At 47.6% G+C, this 25020-nt stretch overlaps 2 protein-coding genes across 17 annotated transcripts in view; one reads left to right on the top strand and one right to left on the bottom strand.

Annotated features, from left to right (window-relative positions):
- ITSN2 (intersectin 2) overlaps nucleotides 1-8398 on the top strand; it is a 154756-nt gene extending 146358 nt beyond the window's left edge. For 5 of the 13 annotated variants that reach the window (XM_009183776.4, XM_031654972.1, XM_021924639.2 and 2 more), the window contains 7 exons: nucleotides 417-584; nucleotides 1303-1518; nucleotides 2105-2226; nucleotides 2996-3078; nucleotides 5973-6056; nucleotides 6845-7018; nucleotides 7486-8398. In XM_009183776.4, coding sequence (XP_009182040.3) covers nucleotides 417-584; nucleotides 1303-1518; nucleotides 2105-2226; nucleotides 2996-3078; nucleotides 5973-6056; nucleotides 6845-7018; nucleotides 7486-7643 — 1005 coding nt within the window. In that variant the 3' untranslated portion in view covers nucleotides 7644-8398. Of the gene's footprint in view, nucleotides 1-416; nucleotides 585-1302; nucleotides 1519-2104; nucleotides 2227-2995; nucleotides 3079-5003; nucleotides 5508-5972; nucleotides 6057-6844; nucleotides 7019-7485 lie in introns of those variants that run through there. The other 8 variants (XM_021924640.2, XM_031654974.1, XM_031654973.1 and 5 more) reach the window with 3 other exon arrangements.
- The window catches only part of FAM228A (family with sequence similarity 228 member A), a 42322-nt gene that overhangs the window by 10568 nt on the left and 6734 nt on the right, over nucleotides 1-25020 (bottom strand). The window contains exons 5-8 of one of the 4 annotated variants that reach the window (XM_009183781.2): nucleotides 23387-23474; nucleotides 23117-23267; nucleotides 15493-15634; nucleotides 10445-10711 (exon numbers count right to left, since the gene is read on the bottom strand). In XM_009183781.2, coding sequence (XP_009182045.1) covers nucleotides 10547-10711; nucleotides 15493-15634; nucleotides 23117-23267; nucleotides 23387-23474 — 546 coding nt within the window. In that variant the 3' untranslated portion in view covers nucleotides 10445-10546. Of the gene's footprint in view, nucleotides 1-10444; nucleotides 10712-14359; nucleotides 15635-23116; nucleotides 23268-23386; nucleotides 23475-25020 lie in introns of those variants that run through there. The other 3 variants (XM_009183785.4, XM_009183784.2, XM_017947331.2) reach the window with 3 other exon arrangements.

Genomic DNA, 25020 nt, shown 5'->3' with positions numbered 1-25020 from the left:
GTGACCCCCAGATTGTTATGAACCACTGTTATTCAGCAAGTTCACGCTTACCACAGCTGCAGCCAGTTTACTCTGGAGGGCTCGCCCTTACATTAAATTTCGGGAGGAGTAGGGAGGCTCCCGTCTATCACCAGGAGCCAGTCAGAGAGCAACCAGAGACCCACACAGTTCAGAGCCTTGATCCGTTTAGCACTGTCACCTTGTCGCAGCAGCGTTACCTGTCCCTGTGTCCCCAAGAACGTGTGGGAGTACGAGTTTCTCAAGGGCGGAAAGCATCATCTTGTTCCCCGCCACACTTCAGGGCATGGAAGCAGCCCGTGACTGGGGGTTGGCGGAGCAGAGCGATCCAGCGAGGGTCCCGGGGGGCGGGTGAGAGACGCAGCTCCTCCCACGTGACGCTGCCCACTCTCTTCCAGATTCTGGAGAACACCCCGGAGAGCCACGCGGACCATTCCTCCCTAAAGCTGGCCCTCGAGCGCGCAGAGGAGCTGTGCTCTCAAGTGAATGAGGGAGTTCGGGAGAAGGAAAACTCGGACCGACTGGAGTGGATCCAGGCGCACGTGCAGTGCGAAGGCCTCGCGGAGGTCAGGCCTCTGCGGTTAAGCCATGCGTCTCCAGGGAGGCTGTGGGTGGGGAACCAGCTCCGAGCCTTCCCTCGCATGGACAGTCTCCACCTCAGGCAGCCTGCGTGGACTCACCACCCTGCCCCTGCAAAGGCTTTCTTTTTTCTTTTTTTCTTTTGAGACGGAGTCTCATTCTGTCGCCCAGGCTGGAGTGCAGTGGCGAGATCATCTCGGCTCACTGCAAGCTCCGCTTCCTTGGGTTGGAGCGATTCTCCAGCCTCCATCTCCCGAGTAGCTGGGACTACAGGCATCTGCCACGACGCCCAGATAATTTTTGTATTTTTAGTTGAGCTGCGGTTTCACCATGTTGCCCAGGCTAGTCTTGAACTCCTGACCTCAATGGATCCTCCCGCCTCGGTCTCCCACAGTGCTGGGATTGCAGGCCTGAAGGGCATCCTCCTTTCTCCTAAGGAGAGAAGACTGGGATTTTTTGTTTTGAGTTATTTGAATTCAGCTGGTAGAATCAGTGTTCTGTGGCGGGAAGTAATGATTTTCACTGGGCCAGTTTGAACTCTGAAGAGTAATGTATTTAAGGATCTTTCATGCAAGGTGCATGATTCTAGCCACACTCCCACCTAGAAAACTCCACTACAGTATCCTCAGGCACAGGGCACTGGCCTCAGGGGCACTGGATGGTTTGTGCCGGGATTTAAAAAGTGAAATTTTCTTTCTCTTTAAGCAACTTATTTTCAACTCTCTCACCAACTGCCTGGGGCCCCGGAAGCTCTTGCACAGTGGGAAATTATACAAGACCAAGAGCAACAAGGAACTGCACGGATTCCTCTTCAATGACTTCCTGCTTCTTACCTACATGGTCAAGCAGTTTGCTGTTTCCTCTGGCTCTGAGAAACTTTTCAGCTCGAAGTCCAATGCTCAATTCAAAATGTATAAAACGGTGAGTATCACACGTCTGGAGGTAGCATCAGGGGCCTAATGAGGTGTCGCCTCTATCTTAAGGGCCTTCCTGGCGGACCCTGAGCTGACCTTACGGGACCCTCCTCACCTGGTTCCAGATCGATGGTGCTTCCTTTGCTGCTTCCCACACATTCGGGCCCCATGCGGCTGGGCTCTCCCCCACCGCCGCTGGCCATCAGCCAGACTCCAGCTGAGATTCTGGCTTCGCGTGACACCTGGGCTCACCGCCGTCCGCATTCAGCACTGGGTCTCTGTAAGTCGAGCCCCAGCACGGCACCAGCGTTGGTAGCAGAGAGAGCCTTTTGCACCAGCCGTCGTGGGTGCTCGGAGCTCCTGTCCCCAGTCCCAACACCTGACCCACCTTGATGGTGACTTTTCCAGAAATGGAGGCTTCATTGTTCTTACAAATGGAGGTTTCATTTGTTCTGTGTAGAAGACCTTTGACACTAGACCCCTTTCTCCTTCTCAGCAAGGCTCTTCAGAACAAACGGAACTCTCTCTGGTCATAGGCGGGTGGAGTGTTCTGACCCATCTCACAGCCTATGTTTTGGCCCTAATTCTTTCAGCCCATTTTCCTGAATGAAGTCTTGGTGAAACTGCCCACAGACCCTTCCAGCGATGAGCCTGTCTTCCACATTTCCCACATTGATCGGGTCTACACCCTCCGAACAGACAACATTAATGAGAGGTCAGTCCTGACCATGTGTGGCCTGCCTTGAACTCTGGGAGAAGGCCTGGACGTCTCCCTCTGCCATAAACCCATCTCCAGCCGTGCTCAAGCCCCACTAATTCTGTATCCTGAACCTCTCTTAACACGCCCCTCTGCTCCGGCCCCATGGTAGGCCTTTGTCACCGCAGCTGCCCCCTAACATGCTTCCCAGCTTCGCTCCCCACACCACTCAGCAGCCTTCCCAGATGGCAGATTGGCACCTCAGGCCCTGCTACAGTCCCTGCAGGGGCTGCCTGCAGGTAACAACCCACTGTGCTTTGCTGGTTTCCGAGGCCTCCTTGGGCCACAGGTCTTAGCCCCCGGCCCTCCACCTGCAGCTCTTCGCCCCCCAGGCGCCCTTGTGTGAGTCCCATCCCCGCTGTTCCCAGCTTCCTTCAGCCTGCAGCTCCAATAGTGCCTTCGGGGCGCCCACCCGGGAGGTGCTGCTGCTCCTCTGTGTGTGCTAGAACCCCTCATGCCAAGTGTCATCCGTGGGGCCAATGCATTGTCTCCGGGTCCCAGCGCTTTGCGAGTGCCTGGCATTTTGTGGTCAAGAAGGGGCATTAGCAGCTCTCAGCTGGATCCTCCATTAGCATAAGCATCTTTCGGTTGACTAATATCAGGTCTTTGATAGGAAACTTGTGAAAGCTGAGGTTAGCAAAAGACTGAACATGTGCAGAGCTCTGGGGCTCTGGGCTGACCTGTGAGGGTGGGATGCCGCCAACGGCTGCCCCTGCTTCTCCCGCAGGACTGCCTGGGTGCAGAAGATCAAGGCGGCGTCTGAGCAATACATCGACACTGAGAAGAAGAAGCGCGAGAAAGCTTACCAAGGTATCGGGGTGCCTGGAGGGTGGGACGCAGCCCCCAGGTGCCCTAGGGATGCTGGCCACTGCTCCTGCAGTCAGGCTGATGAAATGGGGACAGGCCTGAAAGACCAGACCTGCTGCGGGATCAGACCAGAGAGTCCTCCCCTCTTGAAGCTGCCACTGCAAACCTCCCTGGGGCCCCTGCCCACACAGACACGGGCTGGCAGTGCCAGCTCCAGGACCTCCCTCTCTGCAGCGCCTCTATCCCTCCCCCTCCACTGCACCTTCTCCACTCCTTTCTCTCCATGACTCACTTCACCTCTGCTTGGGCTGTGTTGCTCCATTACGTGCCGCTCCTGTGGTCTGTCTCCCTGCAGCTCCTGAGCAGCTCCTGCTCCTCCAGGGCCTGCCATCCACCCTCTCCCTTTGCAGCCAGGGGGCCTAGACCCTAAGTCTGCCCTCTCCCCATCCTTCTGCCCCTGCCTCCTCCCCCTTCTCACCTCACCAGAATTCAGTCCACGTCCTGTCCCCACCAGTGACACCAGTGGCCTAGTTAGTGGCTCAGTTCACTTTCCCTGCCCCAGCTCCCTGCACTGATGGCAGTCACTGAGGCTCTGCCTTCCCTCTGGACCCCATGGCTGCCTTCCCAGCTCTTCTTCCACCCTTACCCAGGCCTCTTCCCCGCCTCTGTAGCTCTCTGCTCGGGGACCCCACCTAACCCCAGCTTCAGGGTCAGGCTGGCCACACTCCCCCAAGCCCGCGCCTCTGAACAGCGCCCTCCAGAGAGCCACCTGCCCCACTGCTCCCGCATCACATGACTTTTCCCAGGGGACCACCAGCCTCCCTCCAGCAGCAGCTCCTCCTCCTGGGACCCCCTGTGGAACGCAGTGTGGTCCCCAGCCACCCAGGCCCCTCCCTGGTGCCTCACACCTGGTCAGCTGTGCTGCAGTCCTCCTCCCTCGCAACTTTCCCATCACCCTGCTTTCCTGTCCCCGTGTCACAGGCCCCCAATCTCCCACCCAGGCTGCGGCACAAGGCTCTCTTCCTCTCTGCCACCCATCCTCTTCATTTCTGGAGTATTCTTTTTTCCAGAGCTGCTCTTAGTGCACCTCTTCCTGCTGAAGTATCTTCCTTATTGCCTCCCAAATTAAGGACACATTTCTTATCCCACACTCAGGGCCCATCCCCACTGTTACCTGCCACCCAGCCCCATCCCCAGCTCTTTGCTGTGCCCGGCCCATCCAGCTGCCTAGTTGAGCAGCCCATCATTGCCCTGCCTGGCCTTCCTATGTGTGCTCACCCTCCAACTGAAGTGCTCTGCCCCCACCTTAAATTCTTCCCATTCTTCGAGGCCCACATCAAACACAGCCTCCTCCATGACACCTTCCCTCTTGCTCTAGCCAGTGTGACTTCTACCTGGAGCCCCACTGTCCTGAGGCTGCGATCATCCTCTGGCTCTCCTCCTCTGTTGTCTCTGCTTACGCCCCCTCAGTCCCTGCTTTTCTCACTTAATGGCCATAAGCTCCCTCAAGGCAACTCCCCCAGCATCAGGCCCGGAGTGTGACTTATGACGGTGGGGCTCCAGCTTTGTTGCATTGGTGGTGTCCTCTCTGTTCATGGCACAGATTACTCACCTGCTCAGTGGAGCCACAGTGGTCTTTGTAAAGCACCTGCCACCCTACCCCGCCCCACCGTGGCCCTCCGACCAGAACTCCCACATTCTTCTCCAGCCTCCACATGAATGCCAGGCCCCAACCTCCCTGCTGCATCTCCAGCTGTGCCAGGCCGGCCTGTGGCCTCCACCCCACGGGGTGGGGAGGGTTGTGCTCTGAGCCAGCCGCACCTCCACCTTCCTCCCCACCCGGCCCCCCATGCAGCTGTCCTCCTGCCCGGGCCTCCCGCCAGCTTCCTGGCTGCTATAGTTGCAGCTCTTTATGTTTTTTTATTCAGGTTTCCCCTATTTTGTTATATACTCCTAAAAGGTATGTTTAAAACAGCTTTTGCTAATTGAATGTTATATTAATGGTACTTTAAAAGCTTGCTGTTGAAAAATCAATGATTATTTCATAACGCATATAATGATCTCTTAATTGGCCAAAGATGTCAATCCAGTTTTTCTGCCTGAGTTCTGCTTCCCATCAGCATCTGCATATGTTGCTGTGCCTCGTCCGTGTGTTCAGTCCTTCCCACATTTGTCGATTACTTTGTGCTAGGCTTAACTGGGCCTGGTCTTTGGTATCTGATGTTTAAATTTTGACCCTGCCATTTAGCAGCTCTGAGTGGATCACACTACAGTCCTTTCTAAGCCTCAGCGTTTCTCATCAGTAAAATGGGGAGCTACCTTATCAGATAATTATGCAGTTTAAATAATATAACTTACATAAGTCTAGCACATGCCTAACACAAAGTAAGTATCCAATAAATGTTAGCTTCTATTAAGTGCTGCACAAATACCCTGTATTATTTTATTAATATTACTATTTGCTGGGCACTTGAGGGGTTAATACAAGGATGATCGAAACACTCCATGCTCTACCCTGGCTCCTGTCTGGCAGAGGATACAGACATTATACAGGATTTCAGACCCAGCAGGCTGTGGGCTGCTCATAAGCCAGGGATACTGGATGCAGAGGAGGGAAGGGATCTGGGAGGTAGATGTGGGATCAGACCTGCATCTTGAAGGATGAGTAGGATGCTGATGGGCAGAGAAAGCAGGCAGGGCAGAAATAGCAAGCAGGGCCTTTCTAGCAGGTGACACAGCCTGGGGAAAGGCACAGGGCAGCCAGATGCTGGGCTTTTGGGCCCAGGGCAGTGGCAGATGGGGACAGGGAGCCAGTAGTGTTATGGTTGGTTTGCAAGACAGTGAGGGTCTGCATCCTTGGAGAAGAGATGAACAAGACTTGTCTTCCTCTTTTGTAGCCCGCTCCCAAAAGACTTCAGGCATTGGGCGCCTGATGGTGCATGTCATTGAAGCTACAGAATTAAAAGCCTGCAAACCAAATGGTAAATCCTGCTTTCATTCCTTCAACAGACATGGTAAACTGCCCTGCCCCAGTTTTTGCTGATGACTTTTTGAGATGGAGTCTCGGTCACCCAGGCTGGAGTGCAGTGGCCCAATCTCAGCTCACTGCAACCTCTGCCTCCGGGGTTCAAGTGATTCTCAAGGCTTAGCCTCCCGAGTAGCTGGGATTACAGGTGCGCACCACCATGCCTGGCAAATTTTTGTACTTTTAGTAGAGACGGGGTTTCACCATACTGGCCAGGCTGGTCTCGAACTCCTGACCTCAAATGATCCAACCACCTCGGCCTCCCAAAGTGCTGGGATTACAGCACTTTGTCATTGACAAAGTGCCACTGCGCCCAGCCACTGATGACTCTTCTGAACACTGAATAAAGGAATGCTTTCTAATAGTGTGTCCAGTGCCACTAAAATGCACATATTGGACCAATATTCTCATCACTGTTTTCCCAGTAAGTGCCAGTGCCCGCCTTCCCTAGTGTGTGCGCCAGGGAAGCATGCAGCAGGTTGCAGTGACACTCACCCAGGCTTGCTCCGTGGGGAGCGGTCCTGGTGGTGGAGCTCTCAGCCACACCCCGGTTAATGCTGCTGTCAGCACTGGGAACTTGGAGACCCTGTTACTAGACCACAGGGATACGGTGCCCCAGGCAGTGGCTCCTGCTGCCATGGTCTCGAGTGACCCGTTATCTGGGATCCTGCTCAGGGAGGGCACTGTCAGTCACTTCGTTTTACCTGCATGCACCACATGTGTCTGTGGTTTGTTTTTGTTCAGGGAAAAGCAACCCATACTGTGAAATCAGCATGGGCTCCCAGAGCTACACCACCAGGACCATCCAGGACACACTCAATCCCAAGTGGAATTTTAACTGCCAGTTCTTCATTAAGGATCTTTACCAAGATGTGCTGTGTCTCACCCTGTTTGACAGAGACCAGTTTTCACCAGATGGTAAGTGTCGCTCAGCCAGGGGATCTAAAGGCTTTCCAGTTTCCTAGATCCTGGAGTCCTGATCCAGGGGCCTCAGCTGTGTGCAGACCCCTTGCCACTTCGGGGAAGTGACACAGGCCTGTGTCATCTCGCTTTGGCAGGAGGTGGGTGGCCTTCCTCAGGGGAGGGGGTGGCCTCAGATAGTTTCAGGCCTTTGACCCGTCACTCCCTACACACGTGACGCGAACACCACTCCTGGAGCATTCTCAGAATGGAGATTTGAATTCCACATGGCAACTTCTCACACATAAACCTGCCACCATTCCCCACACACCCATTCACGATATTCAACAGCCATGAACCAGAAGAAGTTCCTTGTTTCAGATGTGAAGGTTTTATGAATCCTACTTCAGACACTCTTCCAGATGTAGCTCTTTAATGATTTTATAAAGAAGAAAGACTCTGACTCTCCTCTGTTTATTCACCAGATTTCCTGGGTCGTACTGAAATTCCAGTGGCCAAAATTCGAACAGAACAGGAAAGCAAAGGCCCTGTGACCCGCCGACTGCTGCTGCACGAGGTCCCCACCGGGGAGGTCTGGGTCCGCTTTGACTTGCAGCTTTTTGAGCAAAAAACTCTCCTGTAGGGGTTCTAAAGGACAGCACCAGTGGGACAGCCCACAAGGCTGGGGCTGGAGAACGAGAGACTGCGCTCTCTTAGGGCTGAGGGAGCACCATGCAGCTTCACCCCTCACAAAGCCACGCACGCTGGGGGCTCTGTTTTCCTGCACACTAAATAGCTAGCAATCTATGCAAACACCTTTCCTAAAAAGAAACCAAACCCCATAGTACAGTGCCTTGTCCTAGTGTTCACATGTTCAGCTGTGTTTCGATGCCAAGGTTTCCATTTTCAGGGCTATAAAAAGTATTACATGGAAATGAGGCATCAGACCACCAGACGTTACCGCTAGGTTGAATGTGTCCACCGTGGAGTGGTTTGGTGACGCTGTAACCATTCCACGCCAGTGACCTCTGCTGGGTCACAGCCACTCAGGAGGGGAAGGGTCAGGATGAGAGGCTGCAGCCTCGACGCTTGTGCGGCCTGATACTGAAATAGCGTCTACTCGTGCACTGAATAAAAACAGAAACTTGATCATTTTTTTCCTGATTAGATTTTATCACTCTCTGCTAAGACAATATAGTCTGGAGTATAAGTGGGAAAGCTTGATTTAAATACTGTGAACTCTAATAATGTGGAAAATATTTTTCAACTTTAATTTTCTGAAGTATAAATTATTTATGTAAATTCATTGTTTTTGCATTTCATAGGACATGCATCTTTAAGCTTTATCATTGCCAATATGTACAGAAAGAGAATAAAGACATATGTTTATGGATGGAACTTCTGTCAAAGTCTGACTGATTTACTTTCTATATGAAAGCTTCTTTTTTTCTTTTTAATTTTCTCAGCCAGATGAAAGGCTCTTAAAAGGTACCTTCAGAAGCTGCCTATAATGAAACCAAGTTTCCTTCCTGGTATGTGGGAAAAACCAAGGACAGAGTGAGGATGAGGTCAGGAGACCCAGCACCGCACCTTGACTCTGCCACTAATTTGTTCTGTGACTTTGGTGCATCTACCTTATGCTTCGGGTGCTGGGTTTCTTTAATGGGTGAAATGGATGATCTCGGTGGGAGCCACTGACCCTCTGTGTCCTTCAGCTTGCCTCATCAAGTGATAACCTCAGGGTTACTTACAGTAAAGAAATGCACAAAGGTCTTAGACACTAAACCCCCTGATTAATGAGTAAAAACTGGGAAAAGATCTGTCCTTTTGTTGTTGTTTTGAGACAGAGTCTCACTCTGTCACCCAGGCTGGAGTGCAGTGGTGCAATCTCGGCTCACTGCAACCTCCGCCTCCTGGGTTCAAGCAATTCTCCTGCCTCAGCCTCCCAAGTAGCTAGGACTACAGGCGCCCGCCACCATACCCAGCTAATTTTTGTATTTTTAGTAGAGATGGGGTTTCACCACGTTGGCCAGGCTGGTCTCAAACTCCTGACCTCAAGTGATCTGCCTGCCTGAGCCTCCCAAAGTGCTGGGATTATAGGCATGAGCCACTGTGCCCGGCCAGGTATGTCTTTTTGAAGGACTAATTTGGATTGCTAGGGCCCTGATTTCTAAGGGAGCAGGTCTCCAGGCAGCTGGAGGAACCAGGAAGGATTCAAATGTCCCAAAGGCTTGGGCCTCCACCGTAGCCCCTGCTTCTGTTTAAACATAATCGCTGGACAAAGGACTGGGAAACAGAACCGGCACATTCAGATTTAAAAATCCATCACTCACTCACTCAGCTATAGATCCTGGGCACTGATTGGTTAAAATATAGACATAAAAAAGGTAAGAGATGTCACTGGATATATGAAACAAACAACTGAACATACTGCTTTTGCTTATGGGAAAGTCTGGCTAGTCAGGCCCAGTCTCATGGAACAGAGTGAACTGCTGGCTGTCTCTAGGGTTGGGGCTTGTTGGTCACAAGGCCAGCCTGGCTGATGTCAGCAGCAAGGCTGCCCCTGATGACTCAAAACCAGCTCTAGGCTTACTTGGAACGAGAGCTACAGAACCATCCTGTGTTCCCAGGGCTGCAGGGACTGTAATCCTCACTGTGGCGAGTGCCATTTCTCCACTGCTAGATATGAGAGGACTCTTTGGTCAGATTTAGGGCAGAGGAGCCTCAGGACCAGAGTCAGACAACCTCTATGAAACCACAGACCACATGGGCGTCAGCATACCCGGCCACTCCAGCTGTCCCCTTATGCCTAGGAGTACACACCTGCCCCTTGAGAAATCAAATGTAGGCCTGACTTTTGGGAGGATATGGGATGTGCCTGAGTCTCCATACCCCGAGTCTCCATACCCCCGAGTCTCTGTACCCCCGAGTCTCTGTACCCCCGAGTCTCCGTACCCCAAGTTTCCATACCCCCTGACTCTCCATACCCCAAGACTCTACCCCCCGAGTCTCTGTACTGCCTGAGTCCATATACCTCTAACCCAGCAGCACCTGGCATATGTGCCTCATGCACCCAGACGTCTGCCCTCTGCTGAGAACCCCCTCAGCAGCTCCCTCCAGTGCTCTTCAGGAGCAGTTGCTGTGGCGGGGGAGGGGCACTCCACTCTCTTAAAGGCAACCCATATTCTGAGCAATTTGATGATCAAGTCTGAGTGCACGTGACGGGGGGATAAACATGCTATGTGGCACCTGAGGGACTGGCCTGAGAGAACACTGCCACCTCTGAGCTAGGGGACTGCCACCTCTGAGCAGCTCACCAAGCCTCAGAGCATTGTGTGTTGGGAGAGGATAATAGTGTCTTACTGCGAAAACTTTTCAGTGAACAAAGTACCTCACAGGGCTCCTGGTTCACAACAGGAGCTCAATAAACAAGAACTACTGTGATTTGGGTATTTCTTGCAATTTATTTCCACTTCTGGAAAAAGAAAGTATGTTTAGAGTATTTTAACTATTGTACAGACACTGCCTAGTCAAGTCCACCAAACTTCAGTACCAAGGGTGGCCCTGCCTGGCCGCCTTCTGCAGGGAAGCCAGGTGCTGCCCCAGGACCTCAGCTGTCATCACTCTTCTTCCTACAGGCTGAGGACCCCTGTGCTGTTGGCTGTCCCCAGCAGCCCAGGAGCGGGGTCTCTGCTGTCTGGTTCCTAAAACCTAGCAACAGAAGAGAAGGGCTAAGTGTGGTGCAGGGATGTGGGGCTTACAGGTGCAGGGAGGACCCCGCTGACTGCCCCACACTCAGTCCTCCTGCTGGAGCTGAGACCCCCATTTCAGGCAGGTTTCCAGCCAGCCCTCTTGCTTTACCTCTCTCTCTCTCACTCACTCTGGTTCCCGCAACTCTCAGACAAGGCTGTCTGTATCTTTGAACTCCACAAAGAACTAATCTTTTTGTGGCATGTACAGCAGGGATGACCAGATGTCCACAAAATGCTCTCCTGCCATTGTGGGCAGACCAGCCATGGAATACTTTTCCCCGTGCCCCCTGCACCCTACAGTTAGGGACAGACATGGGGCTGGGTCCTAGCCCAGGGAACATCAGAGGAAGTGACACGCCGCCTCCAGCCCGGACCACATACACCTGACTCCCAGGAAGAACTCATCCACGATCTCTTCCCCTTTCAGGTTGACAGGAATGAGTTCCTGGGGCAACCTCGGAAGCCAGGTGCTGAAGATGACACAGGCCCATGAGATAGGGCCCCAAAAGACCGCACGAAGGAGGGACAGCCTGCTGACCCACTGGGACGTGCCGGGACATAAGCAAAACTTAACTGCTACTGCATTTAAACCTCAGTCCACTTGGGTCTACTAGTGTAGTCCACCCAACCATTAAGGGTAGAACTGACCACAGTCACATAAGATCTGATATAAACAAGTGGGACTATATCAAACTAAAAAGCTTCTGCACAGCAAAGGAAACAAAACAAAAAGGCAACCTACAGAAAGGGAGAAAATATTTCCAAACCATATATCAAATAAGGGGTTAATATCCAAAATACATAAGGAACTCATTCACCTCAATAGGAAAAAAGCGAATAACCCAATTTAAAAATGGGGACAGAGCCTCAACAGAGATTTTTCCAAAGCCTCCCTCCCGCCCCCCAAAAAATGAACAAATGGTCAACAGGTATATAAAAAGGTGCTCAATGTCCAACATCACTAATCATCAAGGAAATGCAAATCAAAACCACAATGAGATGTCCCCTCACACCTGTTAGGCTGATTAGGAAAAAGTCGAAAGATCACAAGTGTTCGCTTGTGTGGGACTGTTAGATAAGAGTTCTAAATTTCTTTTCAAATAATATGTCAGTATGTTCAACTCTTTGGCTTCTACTTTTAAACTTCCTCATAAAGCAACCTTTTTCGATTACCTGCTCCACCCTAACTCATTCCAATTATCTGTTACCTGCTCTGCCCTGACTCCCGCCAAAGCACTCACCCCGTCATTCTCTTTAAATTCGCCAATCAGAATTAGTTTAGCCTGTGCGGTCTAACCCTAGCCAATAGGGGACTGACACAGCAGCAGGGGCCATGTGCGTCAGGGATAAGAACCCCCTCTTCTCCCTTGTCCAAGTGTGCGCTCACCATTGTTCCATCTGTAAGGGCGCACCCTTCTATCCAGAAGTACCTTGCCTTGGGGCCGGCCACAGTGGTTCACGCCTGTAATCCCAGCACTTTGGGAGGCCAAGGCGGGCAGATCACAAGGTCAGGAAATTGAGACCACCCTGGCTAACAAGGTGAAACCCCATCTCTACTAAAAATTAGCCAGGCGCGGTGGCGGGCGCCTGTAGTCCCAGCTACTTGGGAGGCTGAGGCAGGAGAATGGTGTGAACCTGGGAGGCGGAGCTTGCAGTGAGCCGAGATCAAGCCACTGCACTCCAGCCTGGGTGACAGAGCAAGACTCCATCTCAAAAAAAAAAAAAAAAAAAAAAGTAAAATGGGGACAGTAAATTTAGATAGCCATTACCAATTTTAGTTGGTCAACAACAATAACTAGAAGTACCTTGCCTTGCTGAGAATTAAAAAGAAAATCTCATATTTGAGTGCTATTTCTTTTGTGGCACCGAAACTTTACATATAACAGGACCCTTGTACACTGTTGGTGGAATGTAGATTACTACAGCCGTTACGGAAAACAGCATGGAGGTTTCCAAAAACACTAAAAACAGAATGACCATACAATTCAGCAATCCCACTTCTGGGTGTATATACATATATTCAAAGGAAATAAAATCACTATCTTGAAGGGATATCCACACTCCCATGTTCATTGCAGCATTATTCACAATAGCCAAGAAATGGGAACAACCTAAGTGTCCGCTGACACGAACTGGTAAAGAAAATGCATATGGTACACATACCACGGACCATTAACCCGCCTGAGAAGAGAAGGAAGTCCTGTCATTTGCAACAACATAGGTGAACGTGGAGGATGCTATGCTAAGTGAAAGAAGCCAGGCACAGAAAGACAAATACTGCCTGATCTCATATTGTCAGAGGTGTGTGAACCAGGACAACTCCATCTTAAATAGGAGCTGGGTAAAATAAGGCTGAAGCCTACTGGGCTGCATTCCCAAACGGTGAGGCATTCTAAGCCACAGGATGAGATAGGAGGTGAGCACAAAATACAGTTCATAAAGACCTTGCTGATAAAACAGGCTAATAAAAAGGAGCCAGCCAAAACCCACCAAAACCAAGACGGCGACAACAGTGACCTCCGGTCGTCCTCACTGCTACACTCCCACCAGCGCCGTGACAGTTTATAGACGCCATTGCAAGGTCAGAAAGTTACCCTATATGGTCTAAAAGGGGAGGCATGAATCATCCACTCCTTATTTAGCATACCATCAAGAAATAACCATAAAAATGGGCACCCAGCAGCCTTCGGGGCTGCTCTGTCTATGGAGTAGTCATTCTTTTCTTCCTTTACTTTCTCAATAAACTTACTTTCACTTTGCACTGTGGACTGGTCCTGAATTCTTTCTTGCTTGAGATCCAAGAAACCTCTCTTGGGGTCTGGATCAGGACCCCCTTCCTGTAATAATATGTGGTATCTAAAGACGTCGAACCCAACCAAACAGTAGAAGGGTGGTTACCAGAGTCAGGGCGTGGGTGCAGTGAGGTGACAGGTGTTGGTACAAACTTTCCATGGTAAGCATTGAGGCAGGAGAAGAGAGTCTGGAGAACTGGGTCTGGAGACAGGGACAACAGCAAGGTCTGAGAAAACAGCAAGGTCTGGGCACAGGAAACCCAAGGCCAATTGGAGCTGCCTCCCTAAAGCTGGATCAAAAAGAAAACACCTGGATCTGGGGGCAGGGAACCTGAGACCAATTAACACACACTTCTGACAGCGGAACCAAAAGGAAAACCCCCTGTCCCCAAGCCGAGCAGCAAAGGATCAAAGCCTACTCCCTCTACAACGTCTCAGATGGAAAGGGAGAGTGCCCTGGATTAGCCGCAGGCAATGCAGGGACCACCCCTTCATCTGCATAGGGCGCCAATTCACCTCAGCCTTTAATTAGCCAGGGACCAAATCCTTCATCCAGATACGGGGTAGCAGATAAGAACATCAAACAGGGAACTTAACACCCTTGAGCCCTTGCTGGGCCTGCTCCCACCCTACAGAGCGCTTTCTCTCTTGAATAAATCCCTGCTTTCGCTGCTTCGCTCCCCGCGTTTCATTCCTCTGCTACTCTGTGTTTTGGTCAATTCTTTGTTCAAAATGCCAAGGACCTGGACAACTCATAGTAAAGACCCTCCACAAGTAACAGTAGGTTCTAGAGGCCTAATGGACAACACGGACACTACAGTTACTAATAACATATACTTGCAATTGGCTCAGAGAGGAGATCGTGAGTATTCTCACCACACACACACACGAAAACAGTCAATGTGAGCTGGTGGGTATGTCAACAAGCTTGACTGTGGCGAACATTTCACAATACTTATAGCAAATCATCACGCTGTACATCTTGAATATTTGAAAAATATACGGAATGAGGAGCCCCCTGTGCTCTCAGATATAATTATGCTCAGAGGAAACTGCTGAAGAGTCACAGGTAACTTACCACAGATGGAGAATCCCTTACTCCGTGGAGAGACCGGGGACAGCAATGAGACTGGGCAGGAGCTGGGTCACAAAATAGCTATCCAGGCTCACAGGCTGGAGAGGAGTAGCAGTCCCCCATCCTGTGTGTGTGGTGGTGAGGGGTGGGAGTGATGCTGTCAGGTCCTGAGCTGAGGCCCCTAGGCCTTCCCTGGGAGGGTCCTGTGCCTCAGGCCTCAGGGTATGCAGCGTGGCAGAGAGATTGGAAGAGGAAATAGACCAGGAGCTGAAAACCATGTCAAATGAACCATGAGCTCCAGATAAGAAATCTGTACTCGGAAAATTCTTACATATAAAAATACCTTTTAAATATTAAAAAATCTCATCTTGCCCTAATTTTTTGGTATAAATTTCATTTCAAAAACTTCCCACCTGTTGTGTGTGGACTAAGGAGAACACGATTTTTGGTGCAGTTTGGATGGAGTAAGTGGAAAATGGCGGGAAAGTGGCAGAAAGGCAAAGGCCCAGGCAAAGGCGCTGAAGAAATCTCAGGGGAAAAGCCCCTGTGGCCAGGTTGGCCCTCACCTTGGAAGGACAGGATCTGTCTCCAGGAAGTGGGGTCCAGGTCCCACTTTTACCACCTGTCTGAGTTTCTTCATACAAGGCTTCCCTGCCTGAGGGGCCCTGTCAGAGCTGCAGTGCTGAGCCTGAGGCCACCTGCCATTTCTCCCTCCTCCTCTACATGCCCTTCTTCTTGGGCCATGCCTCCTCCACCCTTGGGTGCTTGTCTGACAGGGAGGGCTGTGGCGGTGGCTCATCCTGGAACCAGTATGTGCTGCTTGTGGGGGCTGCAAAGCCCTGCATGCCAGCCCTGCCCCAGGCCTCTGCTTACCAGATCCTTCCTTTCACCCACTTTGTTCTTCTGGCTGAGTTTTGAGGAAAGGAATTGCCTTTCAAATGCAGCCTGACTTAGGTCAGTGGTCTTTTTCTCTTTTCTTTTCTGTTTCTTGTCTGCACAGATGAGCTTTTCAGGACTGTGAAGAAAAGCAGAAAAAAATTGTCTCGATTCAGCACAGACGGAATTGTACCATCAAATAGTTTCTGAAGATTAATGTATTGAACTCAATCGTCACTTCTGAGAAGGAACAACTGACCAGCCATCACTGGTGACTGTGCCTCAATTTGCCTGCCCGGTCCGTACTTCTGCTGGCCCAATTCCTAGGGAGGTGGTGACTCGGGAACCCTTTCCCAGCCATGGCTGAGGCACCAGGTCCAGAGCCTCAATCCTTATTGCTGTAGTTGGGACAAAGGGGCTTCCAGGCAGCCTCCAAGTACTTAAACCAGAAAGTCAGGCAGGACGGCGCCTCCACTTGCCAGCACCCACAGGAAAGCACAGAAAGCCCGTGTGCAAAGAAAGAGAAATGGAGCAGGTTCACGAAGAGAAGTGATGGTGAGTGCCACATAGCCCCAAAGAGGCAGCCTGGCTCCAGCCTCCCAGTCAGTCCCCCGAGCAGCCTGGCTCCCTTCCTGGTTTGGCTTCCATGACATACCGGTGCCCTCTAACATATGGAGCCCCTCTCCCACCTTTCCTTTGAGAACGACTCTGGCTTTTGTAATCAAACTGTCTCTGCCTCACCTCACCACATACTCTCAAGTCCTTTTCTTACTTCATCAAATAGCCACGCGAGGCATCCTGTGGGTGTATCCTCCCGGAGGAATTTCACCAGGGCTGCCACCATTTCTGCCCCAGGAAGCCTAGCCCTATGGAGGGAAATAAGCCTTCTCTTTTCTTCCTCCATTCATTCATTCAACAACCACTTATTCATGATCTACTATGCTCCAGCTAAGTGCTGGGAACACCAAGATTAGTAAGACATAGTCCCTGCCCTCAAGGGGCTTGCTGATGGAGGAAAGGGCCAGTAGGGGGCTGGAGAGTTCTGTGTCCCTGTGATAACTGCCCTTTTGCCTGCACTGGAATGGCCAGTGACAGACAGAGGGAGCAAAGGCAGGCAACAGCCTGGCAGGTCAGGGAGTTATGAATGTGCTGACTTGAGCCAGAGGTTTTTGTGGTTAATCAATCTTTCTTTTCTTTAGGTCGATGGGACTTCTGGGCTGAGATTGGAAAGGGTGGTAGGGCCCAGATGGTGCCTCATGTGCCATGTTGAGGGCCTGGGCTTTGTCGTAAGGGGAATGGCACTGAGTGGTTCCAGTGGAGGAGTGCTGATCACTTTAAAAAAACCACTCTGGCTGCTGGGCGGAAAATGGATTGGAGGAGACCAGCCTGAAGGAAGAATACCAGCGGAGAAGCCAGAGGGGAGATGAACAAAGCAAGATGAAGCCTTTGTCTTGTTGCAGGGGTGGGGGGTTGTGTAATTACTGTTGTTTAAATAAAAATGTTTGTTAAAATGATAAAGGAACCATAAAACCAGAAATAATACATAAAACTTCAAAATCACTAGGGGAAGCAGAAACAAAGTAGCACTGTTTATTCCAACAAAACTCAGGGTGGGGAATGAAAACAAAACGTTGAGAGAGTATAACAGACTTCCATGTTTGTGTAGAATATAGAAGTCGGCACAGGCTAAAAGTCCTGCTGAAATAAATAGAGAAGAAAAAACAGAAAATTTACCATCAAAAATAAGAATTTTAAAATCACTAAACAGCTTTAAAAACAATTCCAGAGATGGGAGAGCCTTCAGGAATGAGCTGACAATCTCCAACTCTTGCCTTCCTCTGTGGGAGCATTTTAAATACCAGGTCACCAATATTAAGTACCAGAGTAGAGACTGATTCCTCTGTGCTTCTAACATCTTTGGTGGATTTTTTCTCCTTGGGTCTGACTGATGTCCTGGCAGGTGGGTATTTAACCTTGTTCTCAACATCACCCTCCCCCTAATAGGCAAGTAATGCACTTGGTTTCTCAATGGAGGACAGAACTCTCCGGCCCCAAGTACAGACAGCATTCCCCAAAACCTATTTGAAAAAGAATCAAGGAGGAGTGGGGAGGGGGAAGGGAGAGCATTATGAAAAATAGCTAATGCATGCTGGGTTTAATGCTTAGGTGATGGGTTGATCACCTAGGCGCACATTTACCTGTGTAACAAACTTGCACAACCTGCATGTGTATGCTAGCACTAAAAATAACAAATTTAAAAATCAAATAGAAATTCTAGATCTATAAAATAACTGAAAATAATAATTCAATGGATGGCTTTAACAACAAACAGACATAACAAAAGAGATAATAAAATATCTGAAACCACACATGGAAACACAAAAAGGATAGAAAATATACAAAAATGATAAGAGACAGAGAGGGAATCAGTGAGAAAATCTAAAATATGTTTAACTAGAGTACCCAAAAGAGAGGAGAGGAGAATATGGCAGAGGTAACAAAGAAAAAATAACTGAAAACTTTCTAGAACTAACTACAGACATTAACCTATAGATTCAAGAAGACCCATGAATTCTAAGTAGGAGAAATAAAAAGAAATCCACATCTAGAAACATCATGTAAAACTACAAAAAATCAAAGACAATGAGAAAATCATAAAAGCATCCAGGGGAAAGGACAGATTACCTTCAAAGGAACAACAGTAAGACCAGCAAGTGACTTCTCAATTGAAAGAGGAAAAGACAACAAGATATATGCTGAAAGAAAATAACTGCCAACCTAACATTCTTAATCCTGAAAACACCCTTTAAGAATGAAGGTAAAGTCTGAAAAGACTAAATGTTGTATGATTCCAACCACATGACATTGTGTAAAAGGCAAAACAATGGATACAGTAAAAAATAAAGAAATAAAAATTAAAAGTAAAAGTAAAAAAATTAAAAAATTAAAAAATCACTGGTTGCTAGGGGTTAGTGGGGAGGAGAGATGAATGGGCAGAGATGATTTTTAGGACAATGAAACTATTCTGTGTGACACTGGAACAGAATGATGGATTCATGTCATTGTACATTTGTCAAAAAGCATAGAATGTACAACGCCAAGAGTGAATCCTTATGTAAACGATTAACTTTGGGTGATAATGTAGTTTGTACCACTGTGGTGCAGGATGTCAACAGTCGGGGAGGTTGTGTTTGTTGGGGGACAGGAGGTGTATGAGAACTCTCTAGGTACTTTCCACTCAAGTCTGCTGTGAACATAAAATTTGTTATGAAAAATAAAGTTAAGTTGAAAAAAGAAGGGAAATAAAGATGTCTTAAAGCAAACAGATTTTTCATGAGCAAATGCACATTTATGAAAACTGGGAAACAACATTTCTGTGTTTTTTGTCATGAGGTACATAGTAGAGTATAAATGACATGACCTGAGACCTAGAATTTTCCCACAAAAGGGTGAGCACAAAAGGGAAAGTGGGGTAAAGTGAGAGAGAGAGAACGGCAAAACGTTGATGGCTGCTGAACCTGGGTGATAGGTACATAGGAATGTGTTGCACTCTCCACATTCAGAGCATTTGAAAATGTTTGTAATAAAATATTTTTAAAATGAGTCAGTGTAATTTTCCACAAGGGGGTCGCAGAGGCTCACGTCTATAAATCCCCCAGCATTCTGAGAAGCCAAGGTGAGTGGATTACTTAAGGTCAAGAGTTTGAGACCAGCCTCACCAACGTGAAACCCCTTCTCTACTAAAAATATAAAAATTAGCCAGGCATGGTGGTGGGCGCCTATAATCCCAGCTACTCAGGAGGCTGAGGCAGGAGAATCACTTGAACCTGAGAGGCAGAGGGTGCAGTGAGCCGAGATCGTGCCATTGTACTCCAGCCTGGGTAACAGAGCAAGACTACATCTCAAAAAATTAAATAAAATAAAAATGTCCACATTAACAGAACAAAGGAGAAAAAAATTGTAATATCAATAAATGCATAAAAATTAATATATGTCAAAATCTATTCATGATCTAAAAAAAAAAACTCATAGCAAACTAAGAAAATGAACTTCCTTAATTTACTAATGGAAATCTAAAAATAATGTAAAACACAAAAAACACCAAAAGCTTTCCCTTTAAGAATAGCACAAGGAAGCCAATTTTCACCACTTCAACTTTGTGCCAGAGATCTTAACTGGTACTGTAAGGTAAGGAAAAGAAATAAAAGGTATAAGGAATGGAAAACAAGACATAAAATTCTCTTTATTAGAAGATAATATTGTGGGCTGGGTGCAGTGGCTCACACCTGTAATCCCAGTACTTTGGGAGGCCAAGGCAGCTGGATCACCTGAGGTCAGGAGTTCAAGGAGACCAGCCTGGCCAACATGGTGAAACCTCATCTCTACTAAAAACACAAAAATTAGCCGGGTGTGGTGGTGCACACCTGTAATCCCAGCTACTCAGGAGGTTGAGGCGGAGGTTGCGAGGAGCCAAGATTATGCCACTGCACTCCAGCCTGGGTGACAGAGCGAGACTCCATCTCAAAAAAATAAAAAGAATATTGTGTACATAGAAAATCTAAAAGACTCTATACATAAAATGTCAGAACTCAATAAAGTTTAGCAAGGTTGCCAAATACAAATTCAATATATGAAATCATTTTTATTTCTATACATTACGATTACCTAGAAAATGAAATTACATATAATAATAAAATAGGCATAAGTAGGAATAAATCTAAACAAAGATCTACAAGACCTTCAGACACGGTTTCTTATCCATAGTACTTACTGACATTTGGGGCTGAGTAATTCTTTGTTGTAGGATATTTGGCCACGTCCCTGCCCTAAGTCCAGTACATGCCTGTAGAACCCCACGCCCCTGACAACCAAAAATGTCTCCAAACATTGCCAGCTTCTTAATCAATTTGATTACGAAACACTCCCTTACATAAAATAAGACCCATATTAATGGAGAGACAGATACCACGTTCATGGATTACAGGGCTCAAAATTGTAAAGATGTCAATTCTCCCTAAATTGATCTACAGATACAATACAATCCCAATCAAAATCCCAAGCATTAGGTTGGTGCAAAAGTAATTGTGGTTTCTGCCATTACTTTTTTGTTTGTTTGGGAATTTGTTTGTATGTGTGTATGTCTACATGAAACTTGAGCTAATTATAAAATATATATTGGTGTATTTGTTCTATCAGGTATCAAAACTCATTAAAAAGCTATAGGAAACAAAATAGGCAAGGATGGAGAACCTGGAAATTAAGTATACATAACAGCACTGAATTTGTATAAAAGTCTATGCTGCAGAACAGCAGGCAAATTATATTTTCAATAAATGGTACTGAGGAAAATGGGTATCATTAGAGGGAAAAAATTCAACTGGGTCCCACATAAAATATATACAAAAAGCAATTCTAACTGGATTATAAGCCTAAATTTGAAAAGCAAAACTATAAAAGCAGGCCAGGAACGGTGGCTCATGCCTGTAATCCCAGCACTTTGGGAGGCCAAGGTGGGCAGATCATGAGGTCAAGAGATAGAGACCATCCTGGCCAACATGGTAAAATCCCATCTCTACTAAAGATATAAAAATGAGCTGGGTGTGGTGGCACACGCCTGTAGTCCCAGCTACTCAGGAGGCTGAGGCAGGAGAATCACTTGAACCCGGGACGTGGAGGTTGCAGCGAGCCGAGATCGTGCCACTGTGCTCCAGCCTGGCAATAGAGCAACACTCCGTCTCAAAAAAAAAAAAAAAAAAAGGCTATACAGCTTTTGGAAAAGACATTTTAAAATAATGTATAAAAAGCACTAGTTATAAAGGAAAAGAAAAATAGGTTTGACTATATCAACATTAAGAACATCTATTCATTTAAAAATACCATTAGGAAGAGTAAAAACGCAACCCACAAAATAGGAAAAGATACTTATAACACAAATAACTGAAAAAGGGTTTATAGCCAGAATATATAAGGAAAATCAGTAAGAAAGACCAAACATCCCAACAGAAAAAAAAATGGCAAAAGTCTCGAACAGATGCTTCTCAAATGAAGAAACCCAACAGCCAATAAGGACATGAAAAGTACTCAGTTTCACTGATAATGTGGAAAATGCTATTATATAGCTGCCAGCTTTACTCAGATGATAATATTATACACCAACGGTAAAGGAGAATTTGAAGCAACAGTATTTCTCCCCCATGCTGATGGAGGTGTAAACTGAAACAGTCTCTTTGCAAAACAGTTTAATATTATCCCACAACTCAACAAACTCCACTCTGGGGTATATATCCTAAGAAATGTGGATTGTGGACCAAGCATGGTGACTCACGCCTGTAATCCCAGCATTTTGGGAGGCCGAGGCAGGAGGATCACAAGATCAGGAGTTCAAGACCAGCTTGGCCAATATGGTGAAACCCTGTCTCTATTAAAAATACAAAAATTAGCTGGGCGTGGTGGCGGCCACCTGTAATCCCAGCTACTTGGGAGACTGAGGCAGAGAATTGCTTGAACCCAGGAGGTGGGGGTTGCAGTGAGCCGAGATCGCATCACTGCACTCCAGCCTGGACAAGAGTGAGACTCCTACTCAAAACTAACTAACTAAATAAATAATAAATGTGGATTATGGGAACCAAAATACCAAACTGGATCGTTCATAATAGCCAAAGTGTGGAAACAACCCAAATGTCCACAACAGTGGATTGCTTAAATGATGGCATAGTCAAATACAATGGAATACACTCCGAAAATAGAAGTTAACACACTATATGAACAACAGAAAGGAATCTGAAAAACTTAATGGTGAACAAAAGCAGTCACACAATGAACTGGACATGTACAAACCCCAACAGATGAATTTTATGGTATGTAAGTTGCATCTTTTTTTTTTTTTTTTTTTTGATGGCGTCTCACTCTGTTGCCCAGGCTGGAGTGCAGTGGCGTGATCTTGACTCATGGCAACTTCTGCCTCCCGAGTTCAAGTGATTCTTCTGCCTCAGTCTCCCGAGTAGCTGGGATTACAGGTATCTGCCACGATGCCCAACTAATTTTTGTATTTTTAGTAGAGATGGGGTTTCACCATGTTGGCCAGGCTAGTCTCAAACTCCTAACCTCAGGTGATCCACCTGCCTTGGCCTCCCAAAGTAATGGGATTACAGGCGTGAGCCACCATGCCCAGCCTGTAAATTATATCTTAATAGAGATGTTTTTTAAAGAGTCAGTCATAAAAGAATAAATGCTTTCAGGTTCTGTTTATATGAAATTCAAAAATATGCAAGATAAACTATATTGTTTAAGAACACAAAGTTAGTTGATAACACCACAGGGAGAGCAAGGAAGTGAACACTTATAAAGTGAAGAGAGCTCTGGGGCAGGGAGGAGACTGTCTTGGGAGGGGGCAGGATCCCTTTCTTGAAATGGCTAGTGATTCCACAGGACTGACTCAGGGACTTGTTAAGCTGTTTATGTTTTATTCTGTCCTCTACATATATTTCATAATACAAATGTGATGATAGTAACAATAAAACTATAAACTACTAAAAGACAAAAGTGTGACTAGTTACGAGAGCTTCAGTAGGAAATAAAGGAAGTTGCAAGTTAAACAAATATTTGTTCTGCTCATCTGTACCTGTATTTGTAAGTTTTACTCCTGGCTCTTGCGGAGGCTTTATGCCACTCTTTTGGAATCACACGATGTGAAGTGAAAGTGAAGTAGGGCGAGCTGGCATGCAGCCTGGCCTTCTCTATTTCTTTAAATTCTTTGATGGAATGTCGTTTTCCTACAGGAAGATAAAAAATCAAAATCAACACTCTTCAAGAACTCCAATTGCTCTTGGAGTGAGAAGTCACTGGACAATTAGCAGTCTCAAAAAAATGAGGCCCAGTGGTCACAAAGCACCTGTCTCACATTGAAGACCAGTTCTCTTCTCTTCATCCACCTCTTGCTGTCTTTGAAGCAGAGGATCAACAAATGGTGGGACTGTAACCTACAAGAAAAATGAGACTCTTTCAGGACCAGAGTGCAGCCTGTATTAAGCTTTTAAAATGTGTTCCACATAAAGATGGGAACAATAGACCCCGAGGACTACAAGAGTGGGAAGGGCAGGAGGGGGCAAGGGTTGAAAAACGACCTATTCGGGACTCTGCTTACTACCAGGGTGACAGATTCAATCGCACCCCAACCTCAGCAGCATGCAATATACCCATGTAACAAACCTATATGTATACCCCTGAATCCAAACGTTGAAATTTAAATAAATAAAGTCTGACCTAAGCATGCAAGTATGCCCTTACTGTACACCAAAGCAGCTGAGAAGAAAGGCCCAGGAATGTGCCAATCTACACATCAGTGGAAGGGCATCACCTCAGATGAGGATGTCGCACAGAGCCTTAAATGGCTGAACTGAGGGAGGGAGGGAGGGCCACCCAGAGAGAAGAGACGCACTTCTGTTAAGTGCTCTACTGTGTCATTGCATCAGCCAGTAAATATTTGTGTTGCCATTGTGTGCCACATCCAGGCTAGATCCTGTCTTCAAGGATCTCCTAGTCTAGAACAGCCTAGTCATCCACAGTGACAATCTAGTCCTGAGAGGGGCCAGCTCAGGATCCTGTAGGAGCAGGGGCAGTGCTCCTAACCCAGACTGGGAGGACGCATGTCTCCTGGGGAAGCTGACGACTGGTCTGTAAAGGCCTGTGAGAACAGAGGGTCAGGTGACCAGAGCTATGAGTTTATGTCAAAGGGTAGGGACATACAGAAGTATTTTTTCTCCCCGCTCCTGATAAGCCTTAGACAGAGGGACTATTTTTCCCCTCCATTTCCCCCACAGCACTCATCGCAGTGCTGGACTGAAGTGCTAGGTAAACAATCACTGAATAAACCAGGCAGCATAACATGTACTGCCTCCAGCACCCCAGATGATGACATTCTACCCAGAACCAAAAGAATCTGTTCATCTTCATATGACCGACCTGGCTTGGTTCTCTGGGAGAAGCAAAAGAAATCGCTTCCACCTTCAGAGCCATACATATCTTTTAAAAAAGTAATAGTCATATCAGGTAGCTACTTCTGCTGCATGGGAGCGAAAAACTGAAACCTACATTTCTCAATTTTAACCCTGTATTGGCGGTTTAAAAATCTGAAGACTCATTACAACCTCAAGTATGAGCTCTCACGGGCAGCCTATGCTGAAATTCCTCCTGTATCTCCGCTGGAAAGGAGTATTCCCTCCCAAGTCCCACAATCCCTGTGCTGACTTCTGTGACACTCGCCGCACTCCACTGCACAAGCTGCCACACCTCTCTCTCTCCTTCTTGTGCTTCAGGTTTGCTGAACGTGAGTAAATGAATGAACAAGTGATCACACGTATCCGTGCCTTGTGCACAGTGTAAATTCCACAGGAGTCTAAATTACTTTGAGTTCCTACTCTAAAACTCAAAGGAAATGCTTTTGTAGACTTTTTTAAATAGAGAATAACTACAAGACTTCTAAAATGACTAGGTTTTCCCCAACTCCAGAGCTCCTAAGAATAAAAA

Source organism: Papio anubis, chromosome 14 (genome assembly GCF_008728515.1).
Source record: "Papio anubis isolate 15944 chromosome 14, Panubis1.0, whole genome shotgun sequence".
Classification (NCBI taxonomy): Eukaryota; Metazoa; Chordata; class Mammalia; order Primates; family Cercopithecidae; genus Papio; species Papio anubis.
Note: the sequence above shows the minus strand (reverse complement) of the source record. Positions and strands in the feature narration are given on the sequence as shown.